Below are 15,880 nucleotides of genomic sequence, written 5' to 3'. Positions count from 1 at the left end.
ATGGAATGCTGGAATTGGCACATAGCCGGAATTCGTGCGGGAATGGGTAGGTGATTCTAGATATTCACCACAATCATCAATTCGTAAAAGCAACATGGCACCCAGTGAAATGTCATGATTCATGAGCTAACCTTCGCTACGCAGCGTGCTTGCGTCATCTGCAGCGAGCAGTAGTTTACACAGCCCGATCGGATTCAGTTTCCCAAATGCAGCCACAAAGAACGAACGTATTGAAATTTTGTGTTGTGCTTATTAAAAGGTGAAAAATGGATTAATTGACCAGCTGAAAAGCAAGCGCACTCCGGTGCCCAAAGTACACCCAATCATTATGAAATTAAACGAGTTGTAAGTATTGTCACGGCGAAATTTTAGCTAAATTTAGCGTACCAGAGCTGCAACGTTTGGTGCGTTTGTGTTGGCAAAGGGCATGACGCAGGGTGGTGAAAAAATTTGCTACGCGATATACATTCCCACTTCGCAGCGATGAGTGTTGAAAAAAGGGGCTGGGATGGAAGGTGAATGGAGGTGTGTCAATTGCATTAGAATAATGCAAGAATTTATACGCCTAACGTGGTTGAAACACCCCCAAACGGGTGTCAAATGAAAGGAAAACAATGCATTTATTGGACGGTGCCGGAAATTCGGGAAAAGCGAGGGAAATTTATTTTGGTATAAAATGATGTAATGCCCTTAGCGCGCGCGTGCAATTCAAGTTTGGCTTGGGTGTTTAGAAGGCAGAACTCGAACAGATGTATCGCAAAAAAGGGTCCCAGTGAATCAGCAGATAAAACTGGTTTTTGGCCAATAGCTCGCCACACTCGTGACTAGTTTGAAAAAAACGGTGAATTTCCACTTGTACAGCTACTGCAGTTTCCTTGCAATGTTCCCCACTCTCTCTTGAAGTTTATGTTGACCTACTTTTACTTCTTTTCACACTCAAAGCATGCTTCGAGTGTTTTCTAGTAGAGAAACAATCTTCACCTCACCTTATGTTGAACTTTATTTCACAACTTTTTCGCTAATTTGGTTTACCGGCGGCATCCGTGTATCAAGTGGGTGACGTGATGCTACTATTAGCGTCACTGATGCTATGCGAATGACGAAGCACTTTTTCAACATGATGCTTCCCCCCTCCCGCACTTCATAACAAACACATTAACGTTTAGCATGCCTGCGTACAGCAAGTCGTCGTCGCATATTTGCATGATCTCTAGCTTGCGTGACTCATCCTCATCATGGTTGTGTGGGAACGTTACTTGGGTAACGCGAAACCAATTTTCTTAACATCGAACTCTTGTCCATGACGAACGACGGTGTTGAAGGCTTATCGAAACCGACTACGGTTGTTTACTGTCGAGTGCGATGATGCGAGTGATAAGAGATATGCCAGATGTTATAGTATTTGTTTTTACATTCCCATTTCCGATCGCACAGCTTGATAGCGCAATAATTAGTTAAGGGGATTTTTGTTGCGTCGTACCCATATGACTTAGTTCTATGTTTTAAACTGTAATAACGAATTTGATTTATTTATTTTATTTTAGAGCCACCATGGCGCCCCAAACAAGCAAAATGAAGTCCCCTGCGACAGATGCCACCGATTTCGTACAAGAACAATCTTTAACATCATTTACCATTGCCCAAGAGCAATTTAGAGGATCATCATTACCATCTTCGTTGTCAATCCTTACCAATGGAATCCGCATCATTAATGGAGATGTTGACGACGCCCACAACCTTTCCGACAAACGTCGATTGGGAGGGCAAGATGGAGCCGTCGTCTCCATCGAATTCCCAGCATGGTCTTGCTGAGGACATTTTCGACGATACTTACGATTACTGCAATGGTGTGTACTTGAATTTGGAGTCCATATAGACGGCCCTCTAAAGTAACTGGAATGGTATTTTGTTTTTATTTTAGAACCACTTTTCAACAATGAAGTCTGCGATTTAGAAGATGATTTGAAACCCGACCCATCCATACTGGCAATACTGCAAATTCCCATTGAAGTGCTGAATAAAGGTAGGACGACGTTTTAACTTTGTTATAGTATCAAGCAGTAAAGTTATATATTACCTCAAAGAAAACTCAAATCTCGTCACCAAGCACTACGAAGTTCTGCGGCGTGAAATTGTTACAGATGATCATCTTTTAGTCATCATCAATAGCAAACTTTAGTCTTTCTTACTTTCTTATCCGGGGTTGCAACTGTAACGTAGTCTTGGTCTGCTGCAGGAGTTCTTTAAAGCATTCACGGTTCAGCGCAGTTGTTAGCCAGTCTTGTATTCCAGCCTTTCTGTGGGACGCCATAATTCCCTCTCAGTTTGGGCTTATCACACTTTTTTTCCTCCTTTGTGAGGCACTTATAAAGATTATACTCTCCGGGTGGTCCGGTGCCATTCTAATGACATGATCAGCCCAACAGAGGCCTATAGGGCCTTTATTTTGCCTATATTTCGTTAAAGTGTTAATAAGTTAAGGTGTCTTGATAGGTTACAGTTCCAATGTGTCTCTGTAAATTTTATCATCCAAATTATGACAATAAATTCATACCCTTGTTATGGCAAGTCCTGTTCAAGCGTGATTAAATATTTCATGGATTAATAAGCAAATAAGCCTCTATAAGACTCATCTACGAATGAATTAAAACAAAAAATACTCAAATAATACACCGATACATTCATGTGATTACTCTTAATTATCTGCAAACTCTTTGTTAAGGTAGCGCAAAGGATAAAAAAGAACAAGTAAAGCGCTTTGAATAAGAAAAAAAAAACATGGAAAAAACCTGCTCCTTCACGCTTTTTTATTGAGTCTGCTTCAGGGTGCGGTTCAATGTTGTTTAAATACACTATACTCCACGGTGCTGTTTGTCTTGCAAGTTCGGAGCCGTGTTAGTGACTTCGTTGGAGCCGGTTTCGTTTAAATTTACTTTTTTGAAGCATAGCGAACTCACCTATGCTACAACTCGACTTTGCTATCACTGCACGCATATTACCAAGCGTGGCAATTAAATATTTACGTGTGTATGTATTGGTCCATGTTGGTTTTTGCTGCTCCTTCAAGCGATCACGTGACTGCTACATGATCACGTAAAGAAAGGAAGTAAACATACTCCCCTCTCTGAGGAGGGGTTGTTTGAGTTTGCTGGTTGGACGTTATTTAATGTGTTTATGTTTGATGTTTCATCCCCAGTAAAATGAACACGTAGAAAAGTAAGCATATTTCCCGCGTGTATACAGCAAAACTAATGTAAATCATAATAATTATAAAATAGTAAATAATGTAGAAAGTCAACGTTCTTCAACAAACCCCATGGGTTATGTTTATTGTGTGTTGGTTATCACTCACTGGTTATTGGCTCACTGGACAAAGGACGGGATCAAGTCGAGGCATTTTACGTAAAGTTTTACAAGCCAACTGGAAGCAATAGCACATTTTTTCGAATATGCAAAACGATACATTACACAACAAAAACATTTCAGGTATTGTCGCGTTATGTCCATATGTCGGTAAACGATCATGAATTGCATGACAAATATGTCTGTGTATGGCAGCAGAATCGAAGCGAACCAGCAGTTGGCGGATATTTTTTGCGATTTCGTAATGGAAGGTGCAATATGCTAATACATTAGCACTTAATCAATCATGATTACACGGCTAGAATGCACGGCTCGTTTGCAACCGGTTCTTTCTGTGATTGGTCACGAATTAGACAAAGTGATAGAACGTTTATCATACAAGCGTAACAACGTGTGCTTAGTTTGATCTGGTTAATAAAATAACTCGTTTGGAACAATCATCATAATAAGTAGTGGAAGTTTACTTTAACAACTGCTTAACGATGGTAAACTACCAACATCCATGAATAAAAAGTCTGAATTTTAGGGAAAAATGCTTGGTAATCTCTTGGTAGTTCAAGTTCTGAATAATTTTGCTATAATAGACATCTTCTAACCATTTTATGAGATGCGGTTTTTTTTTCTGAAGATCAACCTTGAAGATCAACCCCCTGTGAAGGGCGATGTTAATTGGTAAGCTTGGGATAATATAGCCTTGGCAAGTTAGCTTCCTGTACTGCTAGCATGCCGCGCAAACGAGATTACTTTAGAGGGTTCAGCTTTTGCTAGAAAAGCACGCATTGTGGATGCTGATAGTGGCAAACGATGCCGAATAGCACGCCTGGTGTGACAAGTCAAGCCTTACTGTCTTTCTCATGCGATTGGAAGCGAGGAGTTGGTTGTTGTTTTGAATGTGACATGAAAATAAAACAATACCGTCCAAAACCGGTCCGGACAAAACTCACCTTTGCCCCTTCGGCTGTGTAAGGGTTCGGGAAACCCTTTTGCGTAAAATTGTTGCTTTTTCCAATCGTCCGGAAATCCCTTTGAAGGATTTGAAACGGGCCACCAACCAGACAAGAGAGAAATCACGGGTGGTCATGAGAGGAGCGTTTCTTTTCTGCTGTTATGCTGTTTCGACGTCAATCAGACACAATCCGTCCACAATCCAGCACGTTTGATTTCGTGTCGCCGTCCACACGCGCACACTTGCAATCGCATTCCGTCCATGCCAGTGCTGTGCGAAGTGATTTGTCTCAATATCGCTGGGGGCCAATAATATAACATGCTGTCTCAATTTGCATACATCCCTGGCGGAGGGGTAGCAAACAACACCGGAGCACGGTTGTCGATGTGCGTTACATTGGTAAATGATAAATAATTTAAACGATTTAATTGAACGCTTGTGATTGGGGATTTGCGTCGCTGTCACTTGGATGTCTGAGCGACACAACCCTTCCCAATTGGGGAGTAAGACGACGGGGAAAAAATTTCCACGATGGTCGCGTTGTGGATGTAAATAATTTGTTTTCAAGTGAGGATGCTATTTGTTGCGCACTATCATAACAAATACTTGCCTTTTATGAAGCAAGTGAACAACTCGCCTCGCTGTTGTAATTTACCATTTACCGGAAAAGGAACGGAAGACTCCGTGCTATGTGTGCACCACGCCGCTCCGGGTGTGATAAGCTAGAGATAGAGCCAACTAAATGTGTGCTGCACTCGAGATGACCTCCTGCGGGATGTTTTCGTCTTGTGGAAAGTAGAATACAACATGATCTCACCAGACCACGCAGGATGATCGCACGAGAATTTGCACAACCGAGAGCCAGCTGGATGGGTAGACGGCATTAAAGTCCGGCTTTTGCTATCGCATTCGACCTATTGCCGCGATTGTTTGCCATTGCACCGATTTGTGAGCTCGTTTGTTGCAGTCATGATAGCCGGAGAATTGCGTTGCTGCACTGTTGCGATGCATATTGGTAGGCAATATTCACAAAGACGCAAAGAAATCTCCCTTATAGGTTGCTTGTTACTATTTGGATGTATGTCCCTGCTGTAACCGTTATTAATCATTATGCATTGGCTTATAAGCCTCAACACACGAAGTGCGTTGCATAAGAAAATGTCCAAATCTTCCTCTCGCGCCGAAGATCTTAAGTGTCTGAATTCCTCTTCTTTGTTTCTGTGGATCCCATCGTCCGAAAACATTAATTGGGCAGCCTCGAATAATATTAACAGTTCCAGTAAGAGGCCCACGGCAAACAGGTGATCCATCCCCTTCTCTCTTCACGCGTGGACTTTCACTGTGGAACTGTATTGCACCGGTTAAGTTATTCCAAGCGCCCAGGTCTCTATGCTGTTATCCTCCAGCCTTGCCGTGAGCGATATGGTGATTCGCGTTGGTTTCCCTGTGCGCTGTAAAACTGGTATCCAGCTTAACGCAGGTCGGACAAGAGCTCGATTCGGAGTCACTTTAACGCCTCACGGTGTTGTCGAGAGGTACCCGGTCCGATGATGGTGGCCATCTCTTGCAAAACGTAGCAGCAGCACCATTAGCCTTCACGTTGGAAGAAGCCAATGGAAAGGCACCCGGTAAAGGGTTTTTGAGACTTGCTCACCGGGAAGCGGTGGAACAGGTTCGGGGTTTTATGTGGCGCCGGTTGTGGTCATTGTTCGAAACGGCGAACAGAGACATAGTTTGGAGCGGACCCTTCCAAATTGAAGATATGGTTAAGGGTTTATATAAAATCGGACAAGACGTTGACAAGTATTTCAGCATTTACAGTCAAACGGGGCTCCAGTTTGTGTTGAGATATTTGGGCGCTATGTTGCTTATAAGGGATACGCATAGGGGCGCAACCTACCAATACACGACGACTTTCGGTGTGGGCTTTCGATTATCGCGACAACGGTCAGACAGCTCAGCTTTCATCAACCCCCTGCACCAGCACCCCCATTGGTGTGTGCGTATGGGTCAACCAAACATGCGTGCCGGAGTTGGTGTTGGTAGAATTAAAGGTTGACGGACCGTTGTCATTGGTGTCGTTTCAGAGGTTGCCGATTAAATGCTGATAGTATTCTTCGGGGCGTTTGTTTCGCTCTCGATGCGGTTCGCTCTCGCCCGTAAGCTCGCTGCGGTCGGTGCTCGGTACACTAGCACACTGAACGCTGCTTCCCCCACGCACGACCTGGGTAGCGAGTGGCCATTTTGATGGTGGTCGAACAGTCCGCAGTGTGATGACGCACACACCGTGCGACTCTTGCCGACGCGGTGATTGTTGTGTTTGTTTCGCTCGCAGCCTCGTACCACCCCGACGCGTTTAGGGGATGAGAAATCGAATCGGGAGTGATTGTCGATTCACCTTTAGAACTACCCCACCAACACCAATACCGTTGTGATGGTGCTGCTCTCGCGACGCAGTCACGAATCAGCTTTGCTCAGTCTGTCGTTCGAGTCCCGTCCGCGTGGTTGCTTGCGCCTGCGTTAAGCTATCTCTGCGCTGTTCTTGACAGTTGTGTTCTTCTTATTTGAGTCTCGTTGAGTGTGTGCTTGTGCTGTGAAGGAGTTTCTTCCGGCGCCTTAACGACGGGGTGTTCTATTGAGGGCAGTGCTACGGTTACCGTTGTGGTGTTTCTTATAACGCAGCGTTGCAAAAGGAAAAGTGAAACGTTTGCGTGCCCCTCGGGTGGTCGTCCACAAACGATCGCTGCAAGTGTATGAGGAAGATAGCCGTACGCTGTCTAGTGATATCCGGAGGAGCCATACCAGGAGACCCGGAAGTTTAATGTAAACGTCGCGAACCGTTTCGCACCGTCCGCTTTAACGGAGCTGGCAAAATTCGGCCCACACTGCTACCGTTACCACCCGTGAGCATGAGCGTCGTGGCCGTCGTTGCGGTGGCCTATCGATACACTTGGAATCGCGAGATCGTGTTCAACTCCCAGAAGCTGGTGAAGAGACGACTGGTGGTGTGCCGCTGCCCCGAGCTTGCTGCTGCCGTCTGAATCCTTTGCGCGTTAGAAACAGGGGGGCAATTGCGGATATTCCGGATCCAGACACAAAAACCACACACTGTTAATTAGAAAACACGTGAAACGTTAGAACTGTTATCGAGGGTTATCGAGAAAGCTTATCGTGTACTGCTGCATTAAAGCACTAATAATAATTAACGCTCTCTTTGCAGTTGTTCTAGGGCATTTGTTTTTAAGTTAGGGCGATCATCACACATTAGACGAACCCTGATCCCACTTTCCCCTATAGCAGGACAAGAGGCACAGGTAGAAAAAGATAGCAAAGATAGGATACGGAAAGCTTGCACAGCTCTTGCGCCGAAAAGGGCCTGCCAAATCGTTTGCCAAATTTTACGCATATACTCAACACGAAAAGGGCGTGCAAGTGCAGTACGCCTTTGTTTTTGTTTTTGGTTCTCTTTTGGTACGCAAACAATATCTGTGATCGAAAATTGCTGTGTGTATTTTTTGTTTGTTTTATAAATAATTCCTTACATAGTGTGTTTGTTTGTTTTTCTCCTGGTTTAGCGTGCGATAACAGTCGAATTAAATTTAGTACAATTGTTGGTGAGCTGAAGCAACGTAAAACAATCTCTCGATATTAAATCAACCGGGTGTTAAACTCCCTGCCAGTAGTGGGGTTTATACGCCCCGGAAACGGTCCTAAGCGAGCCTTTTGGCGTTTCGTTATCCTTATTTTTGTACGCATTATATGACACTAGCGGAGAAGGGAACAATTTCCTGCTCAAGCCTTTTGTCTTTCCGGGAAATACTTTCCCCTTAGTCCATTGTGAAATTCTATTGTGCCCATATTTTCGAATCCCAGGTGGATATATTTTAGTTAGCGATTTAAAAAGTCGAAGTTACATTTACATTCAACCGTGTAGGATATAGGGGTACGCGATTAAATTTAGACGTTAGTAGCGTTACGCATAAATTGAACTGCCGATTGGCATTGTTCTGGAGAGTGGACAGGAAGCAATCAAACGAGCAATTAAAGCTATTTTCAAGGAGCCACTCGAGTCAGAGTCTAGACATCGGCAGACGATCGGCTGCCCCAAACGTCGGCAAAATCACCTTCACTCAGGTGTCAGGTGGTGAAAGGGAACGTTAGGCATAGTAGAACTAGGGTGTAACAATTGTCGTTAGAAAAACAAAAATCGTTGGGACAAAGAGTTAATTCTGTATCGTTAGGTCAGCGGCAGCAGCAAAGCATCAACAAATCAACCACCACGAAATCTATTGCAGCTAGAGATGAATGTCTACGGTTAGTATGGATTGAACAAAGGTCCTTCGACATGTGCTTGACTATTTAGATGATAAATATGTATAACATGAAAGATGTCTCGACCGGGACGGAACGATTCCACTTTAAACCTGTCCACATGGGATGACGGTTTGCGAATGCAAATTAAGCAAAGGCACAATATTATCAGTTGCGTCCGGTTATCAATTTTGCAGCCTCTTGTCCTTCTAGCGTTCGTTTTGAATGTTCTAGCAAAGAAAGGCATAGGCGCTATGGATTTTTCGACGATTTGTTATTGAAGTACACAGGGAAGCAGCGACGCTTCGGTGATTAATGTAGCCAAAGAAATAAGCATGAATATGCAACAAGCTTCTCTGTGAGCCTTTGTTGTGAGTTGGGCTGTCCGAATCTTGCGACTGATAAGTGGAAAACATTCCTGCGTGGTTTGGCTAGTACAAGAACGATCGAGTTGATGCTGCACATCCTACGCAAACCATCTGCCGATCGGTACCGCATGCTTGCATGCCCTTATTTTATTGATTGACATTACTATGACTAAGTGGGGGGGGGGGGGGGGGACGCAATGGTGGCCAGAACTGCGCAAATGATTAGGAGTGTGGACCATCGGATAGATTAGATTCCACCCAAAATTAGGTTACCGATAGAGGGCGCACTCGCTGTGGACGTTGATCGAATAGTAATGTCGGACTAAAGTTCTTTGTTTTAGTCTAGAATTAGGATGCGATTCTGGAAATTCTGGATATTCTTCTTCTTTTTCTGTAAATTGCACGATCGAAGAATATCGAAACGCGAAATGCGGAAGGGTCAACATGAGTTTTTTTTTATAAAACTCCCAATGAGTATTCCTCAGTTGGCAATTACACCATCGGGACGCTTGAAACTGGCTACTCTAAACTTTGAGGTTTAAGCTCGTAAATAATTTGAGCATTGACTTTCAAATAGTATTGCGTAAAGCATGCGTCAATGATGCATTGCACTCCTCTAGCACACCTGTCCGAAACACAGGAACCTACCTGAACCTTCACGACCATTGCGCATGAATGGAAAGCGTGCTGTTCTACGTGTAAACCACACGCGCACCGTGCCGTGTTTTATTATTATTGAATAGTGCTGATTTTCCCACCAAAATCATCACGATGAGGCACATTGCATTGCATGCCGCATCTCGCCGAGGCGTGTACCCTTGATCGATTTATAAACGCGAATCGTTACAAGGAGGGTACGTTTGGGTGGGTTTCCCCAAGCCTGACCGGCAAGGAAGTGAATTCACAGCGAACGCCATTAGCGATACAGCATTATCAATGCAAATTTTGAATCTAGCTAGCACCAAGCGGTGTTGTTGTAGGTGGTGGCTTGTTTTAACCGCCGGTCAGTCAAGCGAATGCCGTGGACATTGAAGGGAATGACTAAGGCGTGGTGGCGGTAAACTGGTCCATATTTTACAAACCTCCGACGCGACACATCGATTGAAATGTGTTCTGGTTCTGGTGGTTCGGTTAAACCGGCTCCTGGGTGGAGGTGACATTTTTTCAACCCCAAAGCGTCAACGCCAACCGCGCTGGTCTGAATGGGTTGTGGCGGTGCTCTAAATATGTGCATGAAACTGCATTTAACCGGTTCTGCCTATCCCGGTCTCTGGCTAGTGTCCCGGCCTATGCGTAAGAAAGCAAATTGCTATCGCTGGAATCTGAATCCATCAAAGAGCCACTAGGCGGCTGTATTACACCTGCGTTGAGAAGCATTGTTGGACAGTTGTGATAGTCTTGTCATTGCTGCGATATACGAGGCATTGTTGTTTGCCGAGGAACAGGTTATTTTCATACGAGCGAGCCAGCCCTACGTACTAGTGGCCCGTGTGTTGTACAAAGGGTTGAAGTTTGCAGGTGGCGCCGTCTCACCTAGTTGGTTGGCCGTAGCACGGTGAGAGGTGAATCGCGGCGCGTAGAGCGTTTCGCTAACGATGAATATTTATTTATCGATAATCTACGTCAAGTGAAGTACGCAGTTGGGTAGCCGTAGTACTGCCTCCTGTACCTCTATTCGCGAGATACGAGATGACTCCAATTCGTACGTTGGAGAGTAAAAGACAGCACAAGACTTTCATTGGATGGTGTATCACCTATGGAATGGCTATGTTTTTCTTGCAACTGGTAGTATTTTGTTATTCAAAGTCAAAGTCTCATTACAACCGTTCCAACTGCACACACCTGCTGGAAGTCTTCCTGAAGAATTGGGAAGTGTGAGTGAGACATAACCTTGGAACATTGAACAGCGCCACAGCGCCAGTAAAAAATCACATAAGCCAATAACCCTTGGTCACGCACCAAGCTTGAAGCTCAAGTTTCCCAAATGAGGTGTGTATGCGCGTATGCATGGTGTATTAGTGCAAGTTATCAAGGAATTGACCTGCTGGCCTTGCCTTTCTATTTGTTCCATGTTTTGATTCTGAGTGAATTGAGGGCTTCTGTGTCTCAAAAGTAGGTCAGTACGTTTAAAATACGTAATGAGCTATAAATGGGTTCAAGAGAAAATAAAATAAGTGAAAAAAGAGAGAGAGAGAGACTATTTCTACTAAAGGAATCTGCTCAAAGAAGTGACAGGGACAGAAGTACGTAATAACTAAGTAAGATCAGTGATGTTAAAGTATGATAAAATGGAACTCACAAAATGGTTGGTTAAAAAAAAACACTTCCATCTATTGACAGTAAGATATGTCCCACGTTGGTAGCACGTGACAGATACATGAAGATTAACCACACTTCTGTCATATAGAACCTACTGCACTTGTGGAATGGCGTTTGCCAATTCCAGCTGATAGATACAGCGAATAGATTGATTGATCGGTTGGGAAGGAGGACGAACAGCCCTAGACATTTGTCGTATTGTGGTAACTCCACACATAAAATGGCTGATCTCAAATGTAAAAGTAAAAGTAAAAAGATGGTTTCACGTGTGATACTCGTGATAGAGGATGGCAGGAAAAACGTTCCCACTTGCAGAATGTGTCGACCTGTGACCCAAGAAGACCTTGCCCAGAATGCCGGTTCAGTGGTGCAGAAATTCGTACTGCGCCGTTAGAAGATTCCTTGAATGGGTCATCGACTGTTGCTCCCTGGGGGAAAAGACGCTTCGCGAACTGGACAGCGCATTGTTCCTCCGTTTTGATTCTCGATTAGGTTTAGAAACATGAAGCAATGAAGCGAAAGGTCCCTGATTATGCGGCTGAATTAAAAAGATGATGTATGACGAAAAGCTACAAACTGACTTTGTTGCGTGACGACCCTTCTAACCATGAACCAACGAGCGAAAGGATGTCGATGCCACCATACCACTTGAACGCAAGACCATTGTCCCCGAAATTGATGCTTCCTCCTGATAGTGGTTCCCAATACAAACACAAACGTGGAGTAGGATGTATTTTGCATTTCGTTTTAGCACGCATCTTCGAACAGGGAAAGATGGTCGACTTTGCTGCAGTGTATGAGACTATTCTATTCTTGGGACTTAATAAAAAATACTAAACGTCGTCCCATCCTATGTATGGGTGTGTGTGTCATTGGCAAATCTCTTATTTATTGTCTATCCCCTGGCAGCGGATGGTTCAAGATCGTGCACTACCGCGGCACCGTCGCCGCCCTCCCTTATCACCGTTGGGGTTCAAACCACCGATAAGCGATGGTGCCGATGCCGATGGTGGAATCCGTTTCACACTGAACCTCCAGCACTGAACAATCGCGGAATCGTGTGTCCGATTCGGTTTGCAAGAAGGAGCCGTTTCACAGTTCACAGCCGACCGCTAGTGTGCGCTGTTGTAGTGTGCGCGAAGAGAAAGATTTCGATGGGCGAAAGGAAGCATCACTCATCCGCCGGATTAACGTTTCGTTTGAGCGACATGATTGTGAAGTTTGTCTGGAACTGAGCCGTGCTGGGAATTTTGTACCATTACTGTTGAGCTGTTCAGGGTGGAGTTTGTTTTTGTTTTGTTGGGTAGCAACCCAATACTGAAGTTCGTCGAGTGGTGATCATCACCGGGAAAAAGGATATACGGTGAAGCGTTGGTCTGTTGCATCGCGCCAAAATCCCCAGCTACCGTTGAGAAGCGCAGACAACAGACACCCGCTTGTGTCAATGAAGATAAACGCTCACGAATCACTGCACGGTTGTTTGGCGGGTGTTGGAACGCCGTCCTCATCCACGTCGTCGACGTTGTCCCCATCATCATCATCATACCGTCCGGTCTGTGACGGGTTGGTACACTGCTGCACGGTGTCCCGGGACTGTCGCTGTTGCTGCTGTTGCTACTGTGCAGGCGGTGCCCCCGGCGGTCTGCATCAGATCCCTCGTGCCGAATCGCGCGAGCAACGCAAAAGCCTTACGCTGCACATAACGAGCGGAAATGTTTAACTATCACTTTCCCCACGAAGGTAGGCCAATGCAACGGATGAAACGATGCGATTTCCGTCGGTCGTACGATGCGGTGTTTTTGAATTTCGATCATCGATGACGGTGGTTGGTGGTTGAAAGTTGTTCGAGAATGGACAGAGGGAGAAAGTAGTGCCATGAAAAATGGATCGTTTTTTGGGATCGTTTTTGGCCGATTAATCGCATCCCATAGATATTTGGTTTGTAGTATTCCCCGACACAGCGTAGCAGGTTATAGCTTTGTATCCGATTGTATAAGGTTGCGATGACAAGATGGCATAGCCGATGGTCAGACAGCATATTCAGCATAAACGTTCGAGTTGTTGCCAGGAGGGATACTTTGTTTCGCACCCAATGCTAATGGGTCACCGTATCATATCGCAAACATCAAACTGTCTTACGGGATAGTATCTTATCGGTGTTATTTCAGTCGAGGTAAATGATTGCCATAGTGCTCGTGTGATGCTTTCGAGTCTAAACCCAACAACATTATGCTGACTGCATTCTAACGATGGTGTGTGACTCATAGAAGCACATAAATACGTCCTCCAGAAGAGTTGCTACTGTAACAAGTTCTGTTTGATTTGTGGCGATAGATAGTTCAGCAAATGGCGCGAATTTTCCCGAAATTTGCTCATCTTATAGCTTTGAGTCTCGCAAAATCTTGCACAAATCATCGATGGTCAATACTGCCATTGCAAGTATTGACGTCTGGAGATAAAAGTGCACAGGCGGGTTGTTGTAAACGGTCAAAGGTGACGTTGATAGGAGTCATAGCCGGTTTGATGAACGGTCCAAATTTTGAGCATCCGGTTTGAACTGCAACGAACCTTATCTCTTGTCTTGTTTCTACCTTACCGTATCTGCAAACTCGCGACGTGTTTCTGTTATTTATTACGCATAGGATTTGTTGCTTGAATGGAAACTTTTTTGATTATTCATCACTCTATATAATCGTGACCGCTACTAGCCCTTTTGCTTGTGCTTTCAATTCTGGATAAACGTTAAATTAATTCACAATATTTTTGCTTCTTTTTTTAGATCTTTGTTACGATGATAAGCTGAAGATATCGACAAACCAGTCCGTGCAGCTTCTTAACTACGGTCCGCCGTCAACAATTGGGGAAGATGAATTTTACGACTTCCCGCAGCAACCGGAGTCGAAGACCGGCTGCGCTACTGGAACCGAAGTGTTGATGGAGCTCGAATATGTGCCCGGCAATATGGAGCTGATGAACCATCTGACGCCACCGCAAACGCCGCCCCAGTCGTCGTCATTTGGCGGTGTCGTTGGTTGCGTCCCTCCCCTTCAGATGCCGATCAACAATGTCACGATATCGCAGCAGCAACAGTCGCCGGAACAGTTCCAACCGTTGTATGCGCCACAGCAAGGATTGCTGCAGCAGGAGCAACAGCTATCCTTCCAGGGTTCCAACGACACCAACCTCAACGGTTACTACATCATGGGCGAACTCTCCAACGTGTCGAACCAGATCGTGAATGAAAGTATCCAGCAGCAAGCGGTACCGATGGAACAACTGCAGGAAGTCCCCAGCGACATTGAGACCACTCTGTTCAACTTTGGCGAAAACTACACACCCCAGCAGATGAACGAGATGGAAAAAATCTTGCTCAGCCTGCAGCGTGACACGTACCACGGCGGCGATGATGACGAGTCGTGCGATTCTTCCGAGATCGGATCCATCGAAAATGGTGGTTCCATGTCGCCTGCATCGTTGACATCGTCCCTGGTTGCCCAATCGCCGGTCTACAGCGATTCGGCTGAATCGTCCGCTTATTACGGCAGTAGCCGCAATGATGGTGACGATGAGGACTGGTGCCCACTGAAGGTGAAAAAGCTGAACGGTCGTAACGGTGGCGCCGTATCGAAAAAGCGTACCGGACCGAATGGCAGCACCAGCACCCGTGGCCGTGGCATTGAGGAGAAAAAGTCGCGTAAAAAGGAGCAGAACAAGAACGCTGCTACACGGTACCGCCAGAAGAAAAAGGCGGAAATAGAGGAGATTCTTAATGTGGAGGAAATTCTGCGCGAAAGGAATGACAAGCTGAAGAGTGAGTCGAAGGAACTCGGGCGCGACATACGATGCATTAAGAATTTGTTGCGCGAACTTCTGAAATCTAAGATTTAAAAATCAACTCTACCGCAAAACAACATTACATTTGTATCTCTCTTACCGGTTATTTTATAATTAACAGTAGAAAAGCAATATAAAATGGGAATGAAACATTCAGTAGAGAAGATTCGCGTAACAAACGTAACACTAAAAATACTTATTACATTCACGTACCTTCTAGTAGAGGCAGTTTAGTAATCGTCGTTAAATCGTATGTCCTGTCGATCCAAATCATCCCAACTATTGTGTTGTGCTGTTGAATCTTACCACGAAAGGTTTGACACCACCCGATAGGAGGGCAAGATTATGAGGAACACTAGATTTTAAAAACAAACAGCATATCTTCATTCCTTTCTCGACGGCAACAAAAGACACATCCACAGGCTAAGAGTGCCTCTCCGTGCTGAAAAGAACCGTGAGACTCAGTGTTTAAAGGAACTGTCGTGAGAAGTCGAAGAATCTTAGTAAGTCGGAGACCAACAGTACGGTAGCATATGCATTATCCCGGCAGGTGAAAGGCGATTGTTTTGTCCCCGGTGCCCAACACCTGCCGCGAGGTGCAATGTAACCGTTTTGCTGTGCGGGTTTATTCTATCGATCGATCATTACCATTGCAGTTAATCGTAGGGAAGTCGTAAACTGGTTCGGAATCGCATACCGTTGCTAGTGGACAATGTTTTAGCCGTTAAACACACACACA

General features: G+C 45.0%; 1 protein-coding gene across 1 annotated transcript; it reads left to right on the top strand.

The window, feature by feature from the left end:
- The first annotated feature begins 1,693 nt into the window (after positions 1-1,693).
- LOC128714264 (uncharacterized) lies at positions 1,694-15,195 on the top strand. The gene is made up of 3 exons (XM_053809139.1): positions 1,694-1,847; positions 1,922-2,023; positions 14,087-15,195. Exons 1-3 carry the CDS (start codon positions 1,694-1,696, stop codon positions 15,193-15,195), a joined length of 1,365 nt encoding a protein of 454 aa, XP_053665114.1.
- The last annotated feature ends 685 nt before the right edge of the window (positions 15,196-15,880 follow it).

The sequence above is a fragment of the Anopheles marshallii genome, chromosome 3 (assembly GCF_943734725.1).
Source record: "Anopheles marshallii chromosome 3, idAnoMarsDA_429_01, whole genome shotgun sequence".
NCBI lineage: Eukaryota > Metazoa > Arthropoda > Insecta > Diptera > Culicidae > Anopheles > Anopheles marshallii.
The sequence above is the reverse complement of the archived record's forward strand: the minus strand, read 5'-3'. Positions and strand labels throughout refer to the sequence as shown.

Bases quoted from the DNA above. Each gene is read 5' to 3' on its own strand.
- LOC128714264 (XM_053809139.1), top strand. From the start codon at position 1,694: ATGGAATCCGCATCATTAATGGAGATGTTGACGACGCCCACAACCTTT. The intron at 1,848-1,921 runs GTGTGTACTTGA...TTTTTATTTTAG, and splicing joins TACTTACGATTACTGCAATG to AACCACTTTTCAACAATGAA. The intron at 2,024-14,086 runs GTAGGACGACGT...TTCTTTTTTTAG, and splicing joins CATTGAAGTGCTGAATAAAG to ATCTTTGTTACGATGATAAG.